This window comes from Juglans microcarpa x Juglans regia, chromosome 3D (genome assembly GCF_004785595.1).
Source record: "Juglans microcarpa x Juglans regia isolate MS1-56 chromosome 3D, Jm3101_v1.0, whole genome shotgun sequence".
In the NCBI taxonomy this organism is placed as follows: Eukaryota; Viridiplantae; Streptophyta; class Magnoliopsida; order Fagales; family Juglandaceae; genus Juglans; species Juglans microcarpa x Juglans regia.
The window spans coordinates 23,757,452-23,773,542 of record NC_054598.1 but is presented as its reverse complement, the minus strand read 5'-3'; the positions used below and the strand labels follow the sequence as shown (position 1 = coordinate 23,773,542).

Sequence of the window (16,091 nt, the reverse complement as noted above, 5' to 3'; positions counted from 1 at the left end):
GTGGTCAAGGCTTGCGTGACCAACAGCTGCCGTCCGTTGGTTGGGGTGGTCGAGAACCACTCCAGAGGGCAAACAACACTGACGAGGGAAAGGAAGAGGGAAAGGGGAGGAAGGGAAAAAAAGAGAAATGTGGCACATTTGTCATTATTTGTGCACCACATCAGTGTGTGTAATTCTTTTGTGAGATTTTTTTATGTTTCTAGCAGCCCTCTTATAGTTAATCTACAAGTACTTGTAGCACTAGAAAACTAACACGAGACAAATAAAATACCTTAAGTGAAATTTTGTTAGGCTCCATTTAAGTAATGATATATTTATAATTATCTTATAATCTTAAAACTAATTATCTAAAATTAAAAAAGTTCAAATAGAAAAGCTTTAATATTTTTAGTAAACTAACAGTGAACATTTTTTTAATAAATCAAATTAGATTAGATAAATACTTTATTAAGTGTAATATTTTTGTCAATTTATAAATAAATTTTTTAATTGGTATTGAGTTTTCGAAAATAAAATTTCTACTAATCTTAAGATATATAGGATCTGGACACAACGATAAAAATAAAAAATAAAAATAAAAACTCAAAATTGCAATGTTGAAAGTCTGAGGTGAGTTTGAATAGTGAATTGAGGTGAAAGTTAAAAGTTGAATAAATTATTATTAAAATATTACTTTTTAATATTATTATTATTTTAGATTTGAAAATTTTGAATTATTTATTATATTTTGTATGAAATTTGAGAAACTTATAATGATGATATGAGATTAAACATTTTCACTATCGGACTTGAAATGGATATAAAAAAAAAAAAAAAAAAAAAAAAAAAAAAAAAAAAAAAAGGGAGTAATACAAAATTTTTATTTAAAAAAAAAAAAAAAAAAAAAAAACGTAACAAAGAAGAAAGAGGCAGAAACGGAATTAATGATGAAACCACCACCGAGGGTTTAAGAAACGGAGGGCCTGGAGCACTACACTGCTGCGAAAACTTCTCATTTCAATCTCTCTCGCTCTAGTCTTTCGATGGAGAGCGTGCGGGTTCGTTTAGATTTCAAGCACCGGGATGTTCTGAACAAGTCGCAGTTGATGGAGGGACTGATGCGAAGCTGGCTTCTCCTCAAACCGGAAATGGAGACCATCTCCGGCCTCGCCGCTTATCTCCTTCACACATTCGACCTCTACGATTCTTGCCCCCGCGGCCTCATCCTCTCCGTAAGACAATCTCTCTCTCTCTTGCTTTCTTCATGCCCTAATTTGCAGCTCAAAACAAACTGTATTGGATGTGGAGAAAGTTCACGAAATGCAGAAAAAAATGATTTAAGTTTTGAGAACTAATTTTTGGTGTCGATATGGTGCGTGAAATTTAATTATTGATTTGCATATTGACAATTGGAAGTGTTGTACCTTGATAGAGAGTCTTGCACAAGATATCTTTTCTTTTCTATGATAGGCTGTTTCCTTCTTTATCTACATTTTATCAATAATCAGTCAAAACACTGCGGTCAGATTTTGTGAAACGAATGGTGGAATCAATATCATAACAAGAAATACTTGCTACTACTTGTGCCATACGGCTGTGCTGATTTGCCTGTACATCGTTGTAAACAATGCAATGCACAACATGAAAATGTTCCAGACTGGAACTCTAGTCTTGTTACTGCTTTTGTTGCATTGTTTGTCTCTTGTACTCATGCCATTATTCAATAATCTTCAATTTACAGCAGCGTGATTTTTCTTGCAGATGGATGGCTTTGTGTTACCACCTTTTGAGTCAACTTGTATTTTAAAGGATAAAGATATAGTGTGGTCAGTCTGAGTACAATTTTAGTTTGTTTAGCATATTATTTACTGATGTTCTCTAAAAAGGATTGTAGACTTTATTTTTTTTATCCTTCTTTTAAACAGTGTGAAAAGGAAAGGGGATTCAGTGGTGGATACTATCCAGGCAGGTGAAGGACTGGACTCTCTCGAGGTAGATGAGAATGTGGAGAAGCAATCTTTGCTTGAAGGTCTGAAGCTTTTGGCAAATGAGGAATTTGAAAAGGAACATAATGAAAATGATGACAGTGTACAGGAGTACATGGTTACCAGAAAAAGGAAGGCATCCAAGAAACTTCAGGGCTCAAGGTATATTCCGTTTAATTTGTGATTTAATTGTTATCTTGCTACTTGTCCTGTAGTTTACAATCATTTTCATTATTTTGAACTAGTTTCTAATTTAATGTTTCATTATATCACAGATTGAGTCAGAAAACTGAACTCAACTAAACTTCCAGTTAAATTGGGGTTGGCACAAGGTGATTTTGGAAACAAAAAAGAGAATTAATTCCCCCCAATTCAATTTTTGTTTTAGGAAGTCATGCTTTTGACTCACATGTGATTATTGCAATAGGAAAATTCTATATACTACACCATCATCCCACTATAATGAGGTGGCATTGCCCATAAACCTGTGGTTTATTTTTAAAGAAAATTAAGAGATGATCTAAGGGTGATGGAAAGTGCCACATTTACAAAGTGGGATGAAAGTGGAATAGGAGTGTAATCTATAGTATTACTCATTGTGATAGCCTATAGTCATCAATTTTTTAACTTTTCTATCACGTTGATAAGATTCAAATTGTTAATCTGTTTTTTTTTTTTTTTTTTTTTTTTTTTTCCCAATCATCCAGCACATTTCAGATAAGAAGAGATTTCATATAAAATCTTTGTGCAGTCTGAAATGCTGGACAGTAAGTCTCTAAGTATTTATTTTATAAGAGAAAAAGGATGTCTAGCAGTGCATTGTTAACCCAAATATAATTTACAATCTCATCTGATTTACAGAAGCTCACTGGAAGTGATGTCATGGACATGGTCTTTTAGATGTTTTTAATCTTGTCTTGTGGGCATTAACATGAATCTGATTAAATCATAAGAAATTGCCCTTTTACATTGCATCTACATGTAAAAGGTCGGGTATGGTCATGTATCTGGGTTGGGTTGACTACTGAGGGGTTGGTTGGAACTTGGAAGGGCCCTGCCAATCGTAGGTTCCACATCATTAACACAAAAAAAAAAAAAAAAAAAGATTGCATCTGCTTGTTCAATTTAAGAACTTTTTCTCTGAGTATTACCTTGCAGCGAGTTTTCTAATGCTATTTTGGACGTTGATTTTTATTTTGTTAATGTTAGTTCTGAAAGTTTCAGGTATCCTTTATTTGCTTCCTAAATATTTGTTTCCTTTTACCAATGGTTGCATTATTATTTTTTTGAGCTATTCTTTTTGCGCTCTGTTATGTTTGCATCTGGCTGTTTTGGGATGTTGATAAGCAATGTTTGGGTACGTAGCTCAAATTTTTAACCCTAAACTACAGGAGGAAGAAAAATAAGGTAGCTACTACTGGCAAATGTTCAGTTGTTTTAGAAGATGATCAGAAAGACATCCATGCAGAGGAGAATGGAAGCCTTCATCAATGTGGAGTCCTCCCCAAAAAGAGTGTCAAGAAGGATAAGTTATTCAGATTACCTGTTGAACAGGATAAGTCAAGTGTCCCGGAAAGTGATAAAAGAAGTAATGACACTACTAAATCTGCACCCAGTGCAAAGAGGTGGCATACAAGTACATACATGTATACATACATACATACATACATACATGTATAACAACAAACCCATTTTCTTCCATTTAAAAATTCGTCACACTTTATTTATTTATTTATTTTGCACTTTATCGTTTTGTTTTACTTATAAAAAAAAATTATTTATTTTTTGCAGTTTCATTGGTGGCTTAGTTTATCTTAAACTAAAAGATACTATCTCATGTTTGGTATAATATGAGTAATAATTTTCACTACATCAAATATTCTAGTATTTTATTTGGTGATATGCTGACATGTAGATGGAAAAACTTGTTCCTGTTGCATTGTTGCTAAACTATGCATGCATCTTTGCATATATGCAACCATTTCTATATCTTCTAGTGTCTTCAATTACTCTGTGGTGTGCTCCCTTTTTTCTTACAAATATTATTTCTCTCATTTCTATTCTTAGGTTCTGCCAGCTTGAAGAAAATGGTGAAGAAAGTGTCGATGCATCCCATAAGCCTTGTGAAACTAAAAAGGTTGTTGAATGACATCATTGTTTGGTTTGGATGTCGTGTTTACTTCCAAACATGTTTAATATTTCCAAGATATGAGGACAACTAATGCATATAGCTGTAATTATGATATTTTTTTACTTAGTATTATCTCCATGTATGAAGTATACTTTTGCCTGATCAACAAAAGCAAGTATATCTGGGTTACAGTTCTATGCCCAGGTATTTGGTAATTTAAGTAATGAAAATTAAGAGTATAATAGACTTCTCAAACTTGCCCCATTTCGGGTCAGGTCAGGGAGGAACACATGGTTGAACTGTTGAACCATAATTTCATCCCTAATCATATAAGTTATGTATTCTAATTCTAATTTAAAAGAAATGTTGTTTGCATTTTTTTTTCTGCTATCAATCCATTAGAAATTCGTTTGATCTGATTGGAGATTTTGTTAATATCCCTCTAGGGCTAATTATGTCATACTTTTTTTTTTGGTAGTTGTGTTCTATATATATTGAAGTTTGCTACTTCAATGTGTTTTCCTTTTTTGGATGTGAAATTCATGCAGGATGTTTGGTGATTCCCAATATATTATAACAGTACGGTTGAGAAAGTCGCACACTTATCGCTAAAGATTTTACTTATAAAGAAAACAGTTGAGACAGTCAAAATTTTATAAAATTATTGAGGGAAATAAGAAAAAAAGTACCATATTAGAAACCCATTTTAGTCATCTCCTGTAGTAAGGGTATTGACCATGTGAGTATGACCAATGAGCCCAAACTTGTGCAGCTATCCTGAATGCAAGGAACCTTACCTTGTGAGATAGGTAGATGCTCTATGTTCCAGGATCTTGGAATTTTATCTTTCACCTCTCTGTATGTGTTATATCACCACAACTAAATCAGTTAACTCGTAATACTTGGTTCTCTCTTTTAGATCAACTCTAAGGTCTAACTCTTGAAAAGCCTTCTTTTATTTTGGTTAGATCCCTAGTAGGAGTGCTCGGCGTAAAAAGGCAAAGCGGCTATGGTTGAGGGAACAAGACAATGCCGAGAAGAAAAAGGTATTGTTTTTTTTTCTTGATAAGTAAAAAAGGTACTTGGGTTTAAAATGATGCTTTTGGGATTACCATTAGCAGTCTTACACAGTTTAGTTTTAGACATAGCCACACACACATACAGACACTCTCTGACTCTCACTCAGTGAGAAATGTTGATAACATATAAAGAGTTGTCAACTCAGATTGTATACGTTATTTGTAACTACAAGGGGCAGCTCAAAGGCTAGGCAACTTGGGTGCTTGCCTAAGGCCCCTAGATTCACTTCATCTTTCCCTCCGAAAAACATCCAAAAAAGTAGGGGAAAGGTCTCTGCATTCTTTTTTTTAAAAAAAGTCCATGTAAAAAAGAGGGAAATCGTGTATACTTCCTGTGTACTTGGGCTATGCCTCATTTCAATCAATAAAATTTTATTCTTATAAAAAAAAAAGAGGGAAAAAACTAGTGTTTGTAATGAAAACACCTAATATATTTTCGGACTCTGGTTTGTAAGCTCTATTTTTGTTTAAATTATTACTTTAAAAAAAAAAGATCTATAAAAAGAAAAAAAGTGTCATATCAAAGAAGGGCTGCATGACATAAGTGTAGTTGTTGACACATGGCATAATGTTAGTAGACTTTTTTTTTTTTTTTTTTTTGTGATAATGATTTGAAAAAAGATTGTCTTAACATTGAGAATTTTCTCAAACTTGGGTTTATACTCTGATAAGTAACTGAATAATTTGTGAGAAAACAAAAAAGACAGCCCAAGGATGTAGGAAGTATACAAGAGGATATTTCAAATTTTGAAGGATTAAAAGAAGTTATACGTACAGAAACTAATGCCTCGCTTGTTTTCGCATATGAGATGAAATGAGTTGAGATAAAAGTTGAAAGTTGAATAAAATATTGTTAGAATATATTTTTTTTAATATTATTTTTGTTTTTGGGATTTGAAAAAGTTGAATTATTTATTTTATTTTGTGTGAGAATTTGGAAAAGTTGTAATAATTAGATGAGATGAGATGAGAATGGTTGTGAAAATAAACGAGGCCTAATACTCCTATATTTTCTTCCCAAATGCATTAATTGTCTATAGAATATGATTGCAAATACCCATAATAATTACTACTAAGTAAAGAAGTTTTTCAAAATGATCAACTGTGGCACAAGAGAAATTAAATAAATTTTACACATTTTGATTAATAATTTTGCATCATATAAAGGTATCATTTAAAGTGCCTCATTTTGACTTTTCCCCTTGTGTATGATCTGCTCGTATGTGTAATTGTGTTTATCTTTTGATCTGCATGCCAAACCAATGAATGCAGTGATGTAAGGTTGGGATTATTGATCAGTGTTCTGAAGTACCTATATGCCTTTAATGGACATTAATCCATTGATAACTGTGTTTTACTGAATTGTAAAGCTACATCAAGGGCAAACACTCAAAAGAGATGATGAGCAATCACCTGTCAAAGATAATCAGAAATTATTTGAAGAACCTCAACAACCAGATGAAAATAGTGAGGAAGAGGATGAGGTTGTCCCAGTAGTAATTAGGCCAGGACATATTCGATTTGAGCGTCTTGATAAAGGTCTCTCTCTCTCTCTCTCTCTCTCCATCAATTGAGGGTAAATGGATGGCTGTATTTTTCTCGAATTTCATTTTAAAGTGATGTTACACCACATATATGGTATTGTTAAATAAAGGCCTCGTTATTACAAAGTATCTGATATTGTTTTTGGTCTCGTGGATACAGTTAGAGATGTCCAGCAATATCAAACTCCAATGGTATGCCCTATTTATATTTCTAATTTGTTCACTAGTACCCCGCCTTTTGATTTACTTTCTTGTTGAATGCATGTTTGAATTTATATATATATATATATATATGTTTTTTTGCATCTTCGTCTTTTTTCTGTATGGGGGATGGGGAACAAATTAGAGAGAGAGAGAGAGTTTACAAGCATGTTTTGTAATTTTTTTTAGGGTTAGGGAGCTATATTGATTAATGATATTTGTATTATAGAAGTTATATACTTTATTGAGTTAGCCATTTCCTTGTTTATTTTCATTTGAAATGCCCTGAAACCGATAAAAAAAAAGGTTGGGTGTTCCCTATTGTATACTTCCAATGTACTTGGGTTGCAACCCTATGTGCTTCAGTTAGCTCATGGTACAGTGGTAGGGACAAAGAAGGGTATGGGGTTTGGTGAGGAGAAGTCAATGTCTCTTGACTCTACATCGGAGTCAGAGGACGCAGACTACACTTTCCAGATGTTGTATAAGGAGGCTGAGGTGGATCCAGAGTCATTATGTATATTGTCTTTGCTGCTTGCAATGGGAGGTTCACCATTGGATTGGGTGACTCAGAAAGTGAAGGATATTTATGATTGTGTGGGGATTCCCTGTGAAGGGTTTGAGGAGCAATTTAGGCCAGTACTCGTCGCTATTAAGGCGGGTTGATTTCAATCCCCTAGATCTACTTCTAGGAAAAAGAGGAAGTTGAAGTGTCTCACTTGTTCGATTAATTATGATGGATGGGAGGGGAGTACCAGCAAAGGAAGATCTAAGGGGAAGGATGTTTCTTCCCAGGAAGCCTACAATTCTTTCTTGGAACATTCGAGGTCTCAATGATCCCAATAAGCGTCTTTGGGTTAAGAATCTCTTACGTCACTGGAAATTGCATATTGTTTGTTTGCAGGAAACCAAGATCAAATTCATTGATCGAAGCATCATCACTAGTATTTGGGCATGTCCATATGTGAGATGGGCGTATCTTGCTTATGAGGGAGCGTCCGGGGATATTCTTATCATGTGGGATTCATGAGGGTAAGAGATACTTTAAGTTTGAAATTATGTGACTCGAAGTCGATGGTTTTGTGGAGAAAGTTAGGGTGTGGTGGTTCTCGTATCCTTTAGAGGGCTCACGAAGTTTCAGATTGGTCGGGAAGTTGAAAGCATTGTAGAGGGATTTGAAGATGTGGAATATAGAAGTCTTTGGACATATAGATAAGTGGATCGTTGTACTAAATTTTTCCATTGGGTGGCTAACTCTTGTCGTAGGAATAATGCAATCGAGATGCTCCAGGTTGATGGACAAGTCTGTTCTGATCTTGATACCATTAAGAAACACATTATTAACTTTTACAAAGATCACTTTTATGAAAAACTTGATGGCATGCCTTTTGAATCTATCGATCAGCCAAGTTCGATGTGGCTGGAAAGACCTTTTGAAGCAGATGAGGTTCTTCAGGTGATTTGTGGGATGGCTAAGGATAACGCCCCGGGTCTGGATGGGTTCCCTATGGCCTTCTACCATGATTGTTGGGATGTGGTTGGGGAGGATATTATACAGGTGTTAAATTTGATAAAGGCATTAATGCGTCTTTTATTATTCTTATCCCCCCAAGAAAGTTGGGGTAGTGGAGGTGAGATTTTCGGCCTATTAGTCTCATTAATAGGGTGTTTAAGATTATTTTTAAGGTGCTTGCTAATTGCATGAGTGCTGTCATGAATAGTATTATTTCAAAATCCCAAAATGCTTTTGTGAAGGAGAGTCAAATATTGGATTTGGTTTTGATTGCCAATGAATGCTTAGATTGCATAATCAAGGAGGGTACGCCCGGACTCTTGTGCAATATAGACATGGAGAAGGCTTATGACCATGTTAATTGTTTTGTGCTATTTACTTGGGAGATGCGGTTTTTGGGGAGAGATGGATTTCTTGGATTAGGCATTGTATATCTACTGTCCGCTACTCAGTTTTGGTGAATGGTGCGCCGGAAGGCTTTTAACAGCTCTAGGGGATTAAAAGAAAGGGATCCCCTCTCCCCTTTGTTGTTTGTCATGGTTATGGAAACATTGAGTTGCATGTTTGGAGCGGCTGTTAATAGAGGTTTCCTTGCTGGATTTTTAGTGGGCGGTGTTAATATATCTCACATTCCCTTGTTGATGATACTCTACTTTTTTGTGAGCCGTACAGAGATCATATGTAGGCCTGCTACCCGCATGGTGCGGGGCGGGGGGTGCCCTTCCCCGCACCCCGCCCCGCACCATGCGGGGTTGGGGATTTTCCCTCCGCCCCCCCCCCCCCCCGGGAGGCGGGGGCGGGGTCCCCAGCCCCGGTGCCGGGGGCGGGGGAAAAACCCCCATCCGCCCAGCCCCCCGCCATTATGTTAAAAAAAAAAAATTTTTTGGTCTAAAAATATTTTTTTAGACCAAAATTATAATATATTTTAAATAATAAATTAAAATTTATAAATATAAAAAAATTTAAACTCATTAGAGTTAGATTTTGGATTGATTTGGCCTCCTAGGCCAATCTTTATATAGGAGGCCAAGGCAATACAATAGTCATCCTTAAGCAATGTGGGACTTAAGGATGACTATTGTATTGCCTTGGCCTCCTATATAAAGATTGGCCTAGGAGGCCAAAACAATCCAATGACTTGAATATAATTTTAAGTCTTTTATAAATTGTGTATATCTATATACAATATATTTATTTAATATATATAAATAAATTTTTTTTTTTTAATGTGGGGCGGGGGCGGGGGCGGGGCGGGGCCCCGCTGGGGTCATCCCGCCCCCACTATACCCTCTCTATGCGGGGCTGGGGACCCCGCCCCCGCATGGGCGGAGCGGGTTAGCCCGCCCGCCCATGCGGGGGCGGGGCGGAAGCCGGGCGGGGCAGCGGGGGCGGGGCCCCGCTGCCCACCCCTAATCATATGCAATATTTGAGGGCTGTACTACTTTGCTTTGAAGCTGTTTTAGGCCTGAAAGTAAATCACTCGAAGTCTGAAATGGTTCCTGTGGGTAATGTGAATAATATTCAGGGCTTGGCAAAGATCTTGGGCTGTAAGGTTGCTGCTGCCCTTGAAATTCCTTGGCCTTCCGTTGGGGGCTACCTTCAAGGCAAAATTTATTTGGGATGGTGTGTTAGAAAAAATTGAAAGAAGATTGACTGGTTGGAAACGAGTTTATTTGTCCAAGGGTGGCAAATTAACTCTCATAAAGAGCACATTATCTAACCTCCATACTTAATTGTCTATCCCTATTTCCGTTACCTGCAAGTGTGACCTCTCGTATTGAGAAAACCTTTTGTAACTTTCTTTGGGGAGGTGGTATAGGGGAGGAAACTAAGTTCCATCTTGTTGGTTGGGATAAAGTTTGCTCACCGATGCCTTGCAGTGGGTGGGGGGTGCGTAATTTTAGGGTCTTCAATAAAGCACTTTTGGGAAAATGATTGTGGAGATATCATAGGGAAGGGAAGAGTTTGTGGAGAGAAGTAATAGAGTTTGAGTCTAAATATGGGAGTATCCGGGGGGGTTTTTGGGGGGGGGGGGGGTGTGGGCTGATGTTCTAAAGAAGTTAGGGGAACATATGGTGTGGAGTTGTGGAAAAATATTCGAGCTGCAGGGTGTAAATAATCCTTTGGGGCCATACCCCCTGGTGAAAAGCCAGCAATTTAACCAGTTTCGTATAGGAAAACTTCCGAGAGTGCGGTGCACGGGACCAGGGTTTATTCTGCAAGGGTGGGTCCAAAGGGCCTTGCCTAAAAAAGAGATTAAGTTTTTAAGTTTCGCAATTGGAAGAGGTCATGATGTTTATTTTTGGCACATTGTCTGGTGTGGTGAAAGAGCTCTAAAGCAGGTGTTTCCCATGTTCTATCAAATTTCTAGTGACAAGGAGGCTGTTGTGGCTGATCTATTGGTGTTTTCTGATGGTACTATCCATTGGAATGTTAGTTTTTCAAGAGCAGCTCAAGATTGGGAAATGGATACGTTTGCTGCTTTCTTTGACTCGTTGTATGCTATATCGATTGACAATGAGATGGAGGATAAGATGATTTGGAATCTTGGAGAAAATAAAAAGTTCTCGGTGCGCTCCTTCTATAAGGCTCTCTTGGGATTGTCTAATGATCCTTGTTTTCCTTGGAAGGCTATTTGGAACTGCAAGGTACCTCCTAAGATTGCTTTCTTTATATGGATTGCAACTCTATGGAGGATTCTCACCTCGGATAATTTGAGGAAACATGGTATTACGATTTTAGATTGGTGCTGTTTGTGCAAGAAAGATGGGGAATCAATGGATCACCTTTTGTTACAATGTGAAGTGGCCCGGGGTTTATGAAATGAGATCCTTAATCGGACCGGGGTGGCATGGGTTATCCCTGGAAGAGTTAGGGATATCTTAAAGAGCTGGATAGGTATTAGGGGAAATGCCCACATTGTTGCTGTGTGGAGAATGATCCTCCATTGCATTATGTGGTGTTTGTGGATGGAGAGAAACAAGAGGTGCTTTGAAGACATGGAGCATTCTTTGGAGGAGTTGAAGCGATTTTTTTACACTTCCTTACTCTCCTGGGCTTCGGCCATTATTTGTAATGCAGATAATCTCCATGATTTGCTTGTATCTCTCACTAGTGCTTAGTTATAATTAGGCTTGATTGATGTACACTCCCGGTGTACTTGGGCTATGCCTTTATCATCTATAAAATTTTACTTATAAGAATATTTTTTTTTTTTTTTTTTTTTTTATTGGTGAAAAAAAATGTGCCTTGCTTAACAGAAAAAATAAAAATAAAAATACACAAGGGGAATACCAGACCCAGCAATACATAGAAACCTGACAATGGTAAAGCAATATGGGCCTTGCTTCTTTTGAAGGAGTGACAAAGTTACTTAAATTATTAGATGGAAGTGAGACAATTAGATTGGTAGGGTTATTTAGTCCATGCTTTGTCCTAAGACATAAAAGAACTGGATTGTCCCATAGATACTGCAGTGACTTGATAGTCTTTTCATTTCCTTACAAAGGATACAAAACGAGACACAAATCACTCCATAGCTTTACCTTTTAGTTCATATATTTTTTATAAGTAGAAGTAAAGTTTTATTAATATGAAAGGCACTGGCCAAGTACACCAGTAGTATACAACGAACATGCCTAGTTACTATTAAACACTAGCTTTTAGTTCATATTCATTAATTACCCTCCTAATGTATCTGATTCCCTATGTTTCATATATTCCCTTCTTGTCTTTAAATTCACTAGTGCCATTTTATCATCTCGGGCCATTCTTCAGGAGAGTTTGCAGTGGAATGGAATAACCAGCAAAAGAAAGGGTCAAAAATGGGGTTTGGAGAAAGTTGCTTATTACAAAAGGAATGATCATGTGAGTTCAAATGAAGAGATTGCTGAAATGGTTACTGCTGAAGAAGCACCTGCAAAAAATCCCACAGATTTTGATAAGCTTAAACCTTATACTAGCTCACCTAAGGTTTGTTTTCTTTTTCATTTCATCTGTCTTTGCTTGCAATAGTGCCATTTTATCATCTTGGGCCATTCTTCAGGAGAGTTTGCAGTGGAATGGAATAACCAGCAAAAGGAAGGATAAAAAATGGGGTTTGGAGAAATTTGCTTATTACGAAAGGAATGATCAAGTGATTTCAAATGAAGAGATTGCTGAAATGGTTACTGCAGAAGAAGCACCTGCAAAAAATCCCATAGATTTTGATAAGCTTAAACCTTATACTAGCTCACCTAAGGTTTGTTTTCTTTTTCATTTCATCTGTCTTTGCTTGCAATATGCTTTATATTATAAGACTACTTTTCTGCTTACACTTCCTCTAGATATATTGGATTTTTTCTGTGGAGAATATATTATTGTGCCTCATCAAACCTTGAGTTCCTTTCTCATTTTACTTGGATCAACTAAAGTCTGTGCTCTTAATTTATTGCAGAAAGGTGATGTAGTTGCGTATCGCTTGATTGAGTTATCATCATCATGGACCCCCGAGCTTTCCTCCTTCCGGGTACGATTCTTCTCCTATTAAATAAACTGTACAAGTCATTTTAAACATGGATATAATCTGCCATATTCTTTTTCCTGTAGGTAGGAAAAATATCATGGTATAACCCTGAATCCAATTGGATTTTGCTGGTTACAGTTCCAGAATATCCAATTGATTTTGAGAAGATAACTGAGGAGCCATCTGCAGCACAACCTGATACATCCCTTTATGGGGAAGATGGGTCTTTAAAGGTACTCAGGCTGTTCATTTCATTTTATTTTTCATTACTTTTCCCCACATTTTGACACTCAAGTGGGTGAATTATGTGTTCTGAAAGAGACTTCAACCAGTTTTGGCGGTACCTCAACAGGCTTAACCATAGGGCCAGTCCAAATCTTCTATTATCTCATGAATTTAAATGTATTACTTATTCATATGCTTTCATCTTAAGCAGTAGGTATATATGGAGGGGAATGGCGGACTTGAACCATTCTATTTTTCTAGGTCCTAAAACTGATTGAGGTTGATATTTTCTGTATGTTTCAGTCTACTGATTCATCGATTCATTTTGGGTTGATCTGGTCTTAAATTAATGTTGAAAAAGCTGAAGCTTTATAACTACAATATTATAAAAAACTGCTTAGCTGATTGATTATGACCTAATCTTGACATATATTTAGGTGCTCGACCTGTAAATTGTTCTGGTTATCTTCTTGTAAGGGTTCACTTTTCTTTGCATTGAGCTTGTACAGATGGCTTAACATCTGTACTTGGGATCCTTGGTTCAGTAAAAAAAAAAACTGAAACTTTTTAATCAAGCAAACAAATGCAGATTATTTTTGTTTGCAAAAGCTGACAATTGAAGCTCTTCACAGATAAATTATTCCTCTCTCGTCGATATCCGCATTGTCAAATATGGGAACTTGGATACAACAGAAGTCACTGGTGAGGTTATTGAAGTTCCTGCGGGTAATCAAATTCCAGTATCATGTGTCGCGGCCAGCACCCCCGTCCAAGCCCCTATCCCGGCACGAGGTATCTACTGTCAGTTGTATTCATGCTAAGAGTCTGGTACTTTCATGGGCTGAATCTCATGATGTGTTGTATCTTTGTAGAAAATGGAGAAGTAAATGCATGGGATGAAATTGGTCAAGCTTTGAATGCAAAGAAGGTCCAGCTATCTGAGGAGGATGGTTGGAGGAAGGAAGAGAGTTCAGGCAAGAGTGGGTGGTCCTATAGGGCCTTGAGAAGCAGTGCACTGGGCCCAACAATGGCACGTTTGAGAGCGCAAAATGGACTATGAGATTCAGCTGTTGTTTCCTGTCAATGAGATTCAGCTGGCCGCGTGGTTTGGAAAATTTCAATGGAAGGAAAAGAATATCATATCTGGTTTTGAGTAAATTAGAGGCAGTGAGGGCTATTGAAGACTAGCCGCTATGTATAGAAAGGTGTTCAATTTTAACGATAGTCTCAAGTGGAGGCGACTGTGGGAACTTACATTCGTACATATTTTTTTTTTTTCTCGGCTTTTTGGTCTTTTTCAAAGTCCGAAGTTTTATTTTATCTTTTGTACACAAGTGATCGTGTTGTCAGACAGACAATGGATTGATTTGAGCAATTCTTCCGTCGGAAGATCTCTGATTTAAGTTGAGTCCAAATTAGGGTGTCGAATTATCAAATTGAAGCAGTCGTTGATAAAATAGAGAGAGGCATGAGACGTTCCCATCTGAATTTTCAAGTAATTACTACTGCCCTTGTAATTTGCCACTCGGCTGATATGCTGTGCCACTCACTTCCTAGCGCAGAAAGTTCACTCTTTATCAGGTGCGTGTCAACCAGGGACACTTTAATTAAACAATTGCAATTTCTTCTTTAATTAAACTATTGCAACGTATTTCTTTCTTTCTATTTTTCCCTCTTTTTTTAATAGAATGGTCACATCCATATTAGCTATAAATTGCTTATTACCGTACCTTGCACTTTGTATAAATTGCTTCCAGAATGGTCAAATACATATTGCTTATTACTCGAGGGAAAGAAGTCTTCTATCTAGGAACTTTCTTCATCAAAAGAATGCCCAAGCATGAACGCGCAGAAGATTAATAATTAAAAAAACTTCTTGTAGTTCTTCAAATATTTGTTTTAATTATTACAAAAAAAAAAAAAAAAAAAACCACCTACCCAGTCTCCCGCACTGCCCAAGTGTGCGACTCTTAATGAAAACTTCATTCCCTTCTGCTCGCTATCCGTTTACACGGTTCTCGAAGCAGAGGAGGAAAGGTGGGCAAAAGGTATCACGAGCCCTTTGTTCCACACATCACCTATCTAGAAGTAAGTGCAGTTCACCGATTCCACCGAATGCTCCCGGTTGATTGAGATTTTTTTCTCATTGGTCACTATCCCACGCTATATTTTATGAAAATATTCCTATACTCTATAAAAAAAAATTATAAGTGTGGAGTGTAGAAATAAATAGTGACTTATGAGTAGAATTCTTCCGGTTGACTACATGACATAAATTGATTTGATACTAAATCAATGAACCCTTTCTTTTGTTGAAGTAAATACAAATAGTGTGATTCAAAATTTCCTGCTAATTGATTTAGTAAAATCTTATATTTTACAAATCATTCTTTTATTCAATCAATCTCATGTAGGAGAGCCTAAATCGGAAACTCAATTGTGATAATTCTGTCAGACGTCCCGGCCTGGGAGCCCCGTTAGCCCTTGGTACTTTAGTAAATCTTTAAAAAGAAAAAGCACTACTTCTATGCAGCCTTAACTACAACTACTGAACTGGAAGCGACATCCGAAGGGTGAGATTCTGCAATTAGCTTTTAGAACTAGATAAATATAATAGGCATTTTGCATTTTGTGATGGAAGTAGGCAAGCAAATGGAAGGAAGCATTTCGAGCCGACAACAAAAAGCAAAGCTTCGTAGACTCCACAAGTAGGGCAGAGTAAAAATATGAAAATCTGACTCCAACTTTACCCTCCGACTCCACTTCCGATATTGCACATATATTATAAAAAAAATATGTATTTTTCTATACATTCCTCATATATATTTTATATTACTATAACTTATATAGTTAGTTAAATTTAATAATAGTATGAGCTAATTATTATAAAATAATATACTTATACTATAATATAAATTTACTAAATTGAC

At 36.6% G+C, this 16,091-nt stretch overlaps 1 protein-coding gene across 4 annotated transcripts; it reads left to right on the top strand.

Moving 5' to 3' along the window:
* Positions 1-896: 896 nt before the first annotated feature.
* LOC121256468 (coilin-like) lies at positions 897-14,222 on the top strand. 4 transcript variants are annotated; one of them, XM_041157273.1, is made up of 14 exons: positions 898-1,211; positions 1,741-1,805; positions 1,905-2,126; positions 3,356-3,589; positions 4,032-4,101; positions 5,064-5,141; positions 6,545-6,713; positions 6,879-6,910; positions 12,210-12,404; positions 12,478-12,672; positions 12,868-12,939; positions 13,020-13,169; positions 13,794-13,953; positions 14,034-14,222. In XM_041157273.1, the coding sequence occupies exons 1-14, from the start codon at positions 1,023-1,025 to the stop codon at positions 14,219-14,221; spliced, it is 2,019 nt and encodes a 672-aa protein (XP_041013207.1). In that variant the 5' UTR covers positions 898-1,022; the 3' UTR covers position 14,222. The 4 variants fall into 4 exon arrangements, 3 of the variants coding, with proteins under 3 accessions (XP_041013209.1, XP_041013207.1, XP_041013208.1); XM_041157275.1 differs by lacking the exon at positions 12,210-12,404 and having other exon boundaries at positions 897-1,211; XR_005939004.1 differs by lacking the exon at positions 14,034-14,222 and having other exon boundaries at positions 13,075-13,169.
* Positions 14,223-16,091: the final 1,869 nt, after the last annotated feature.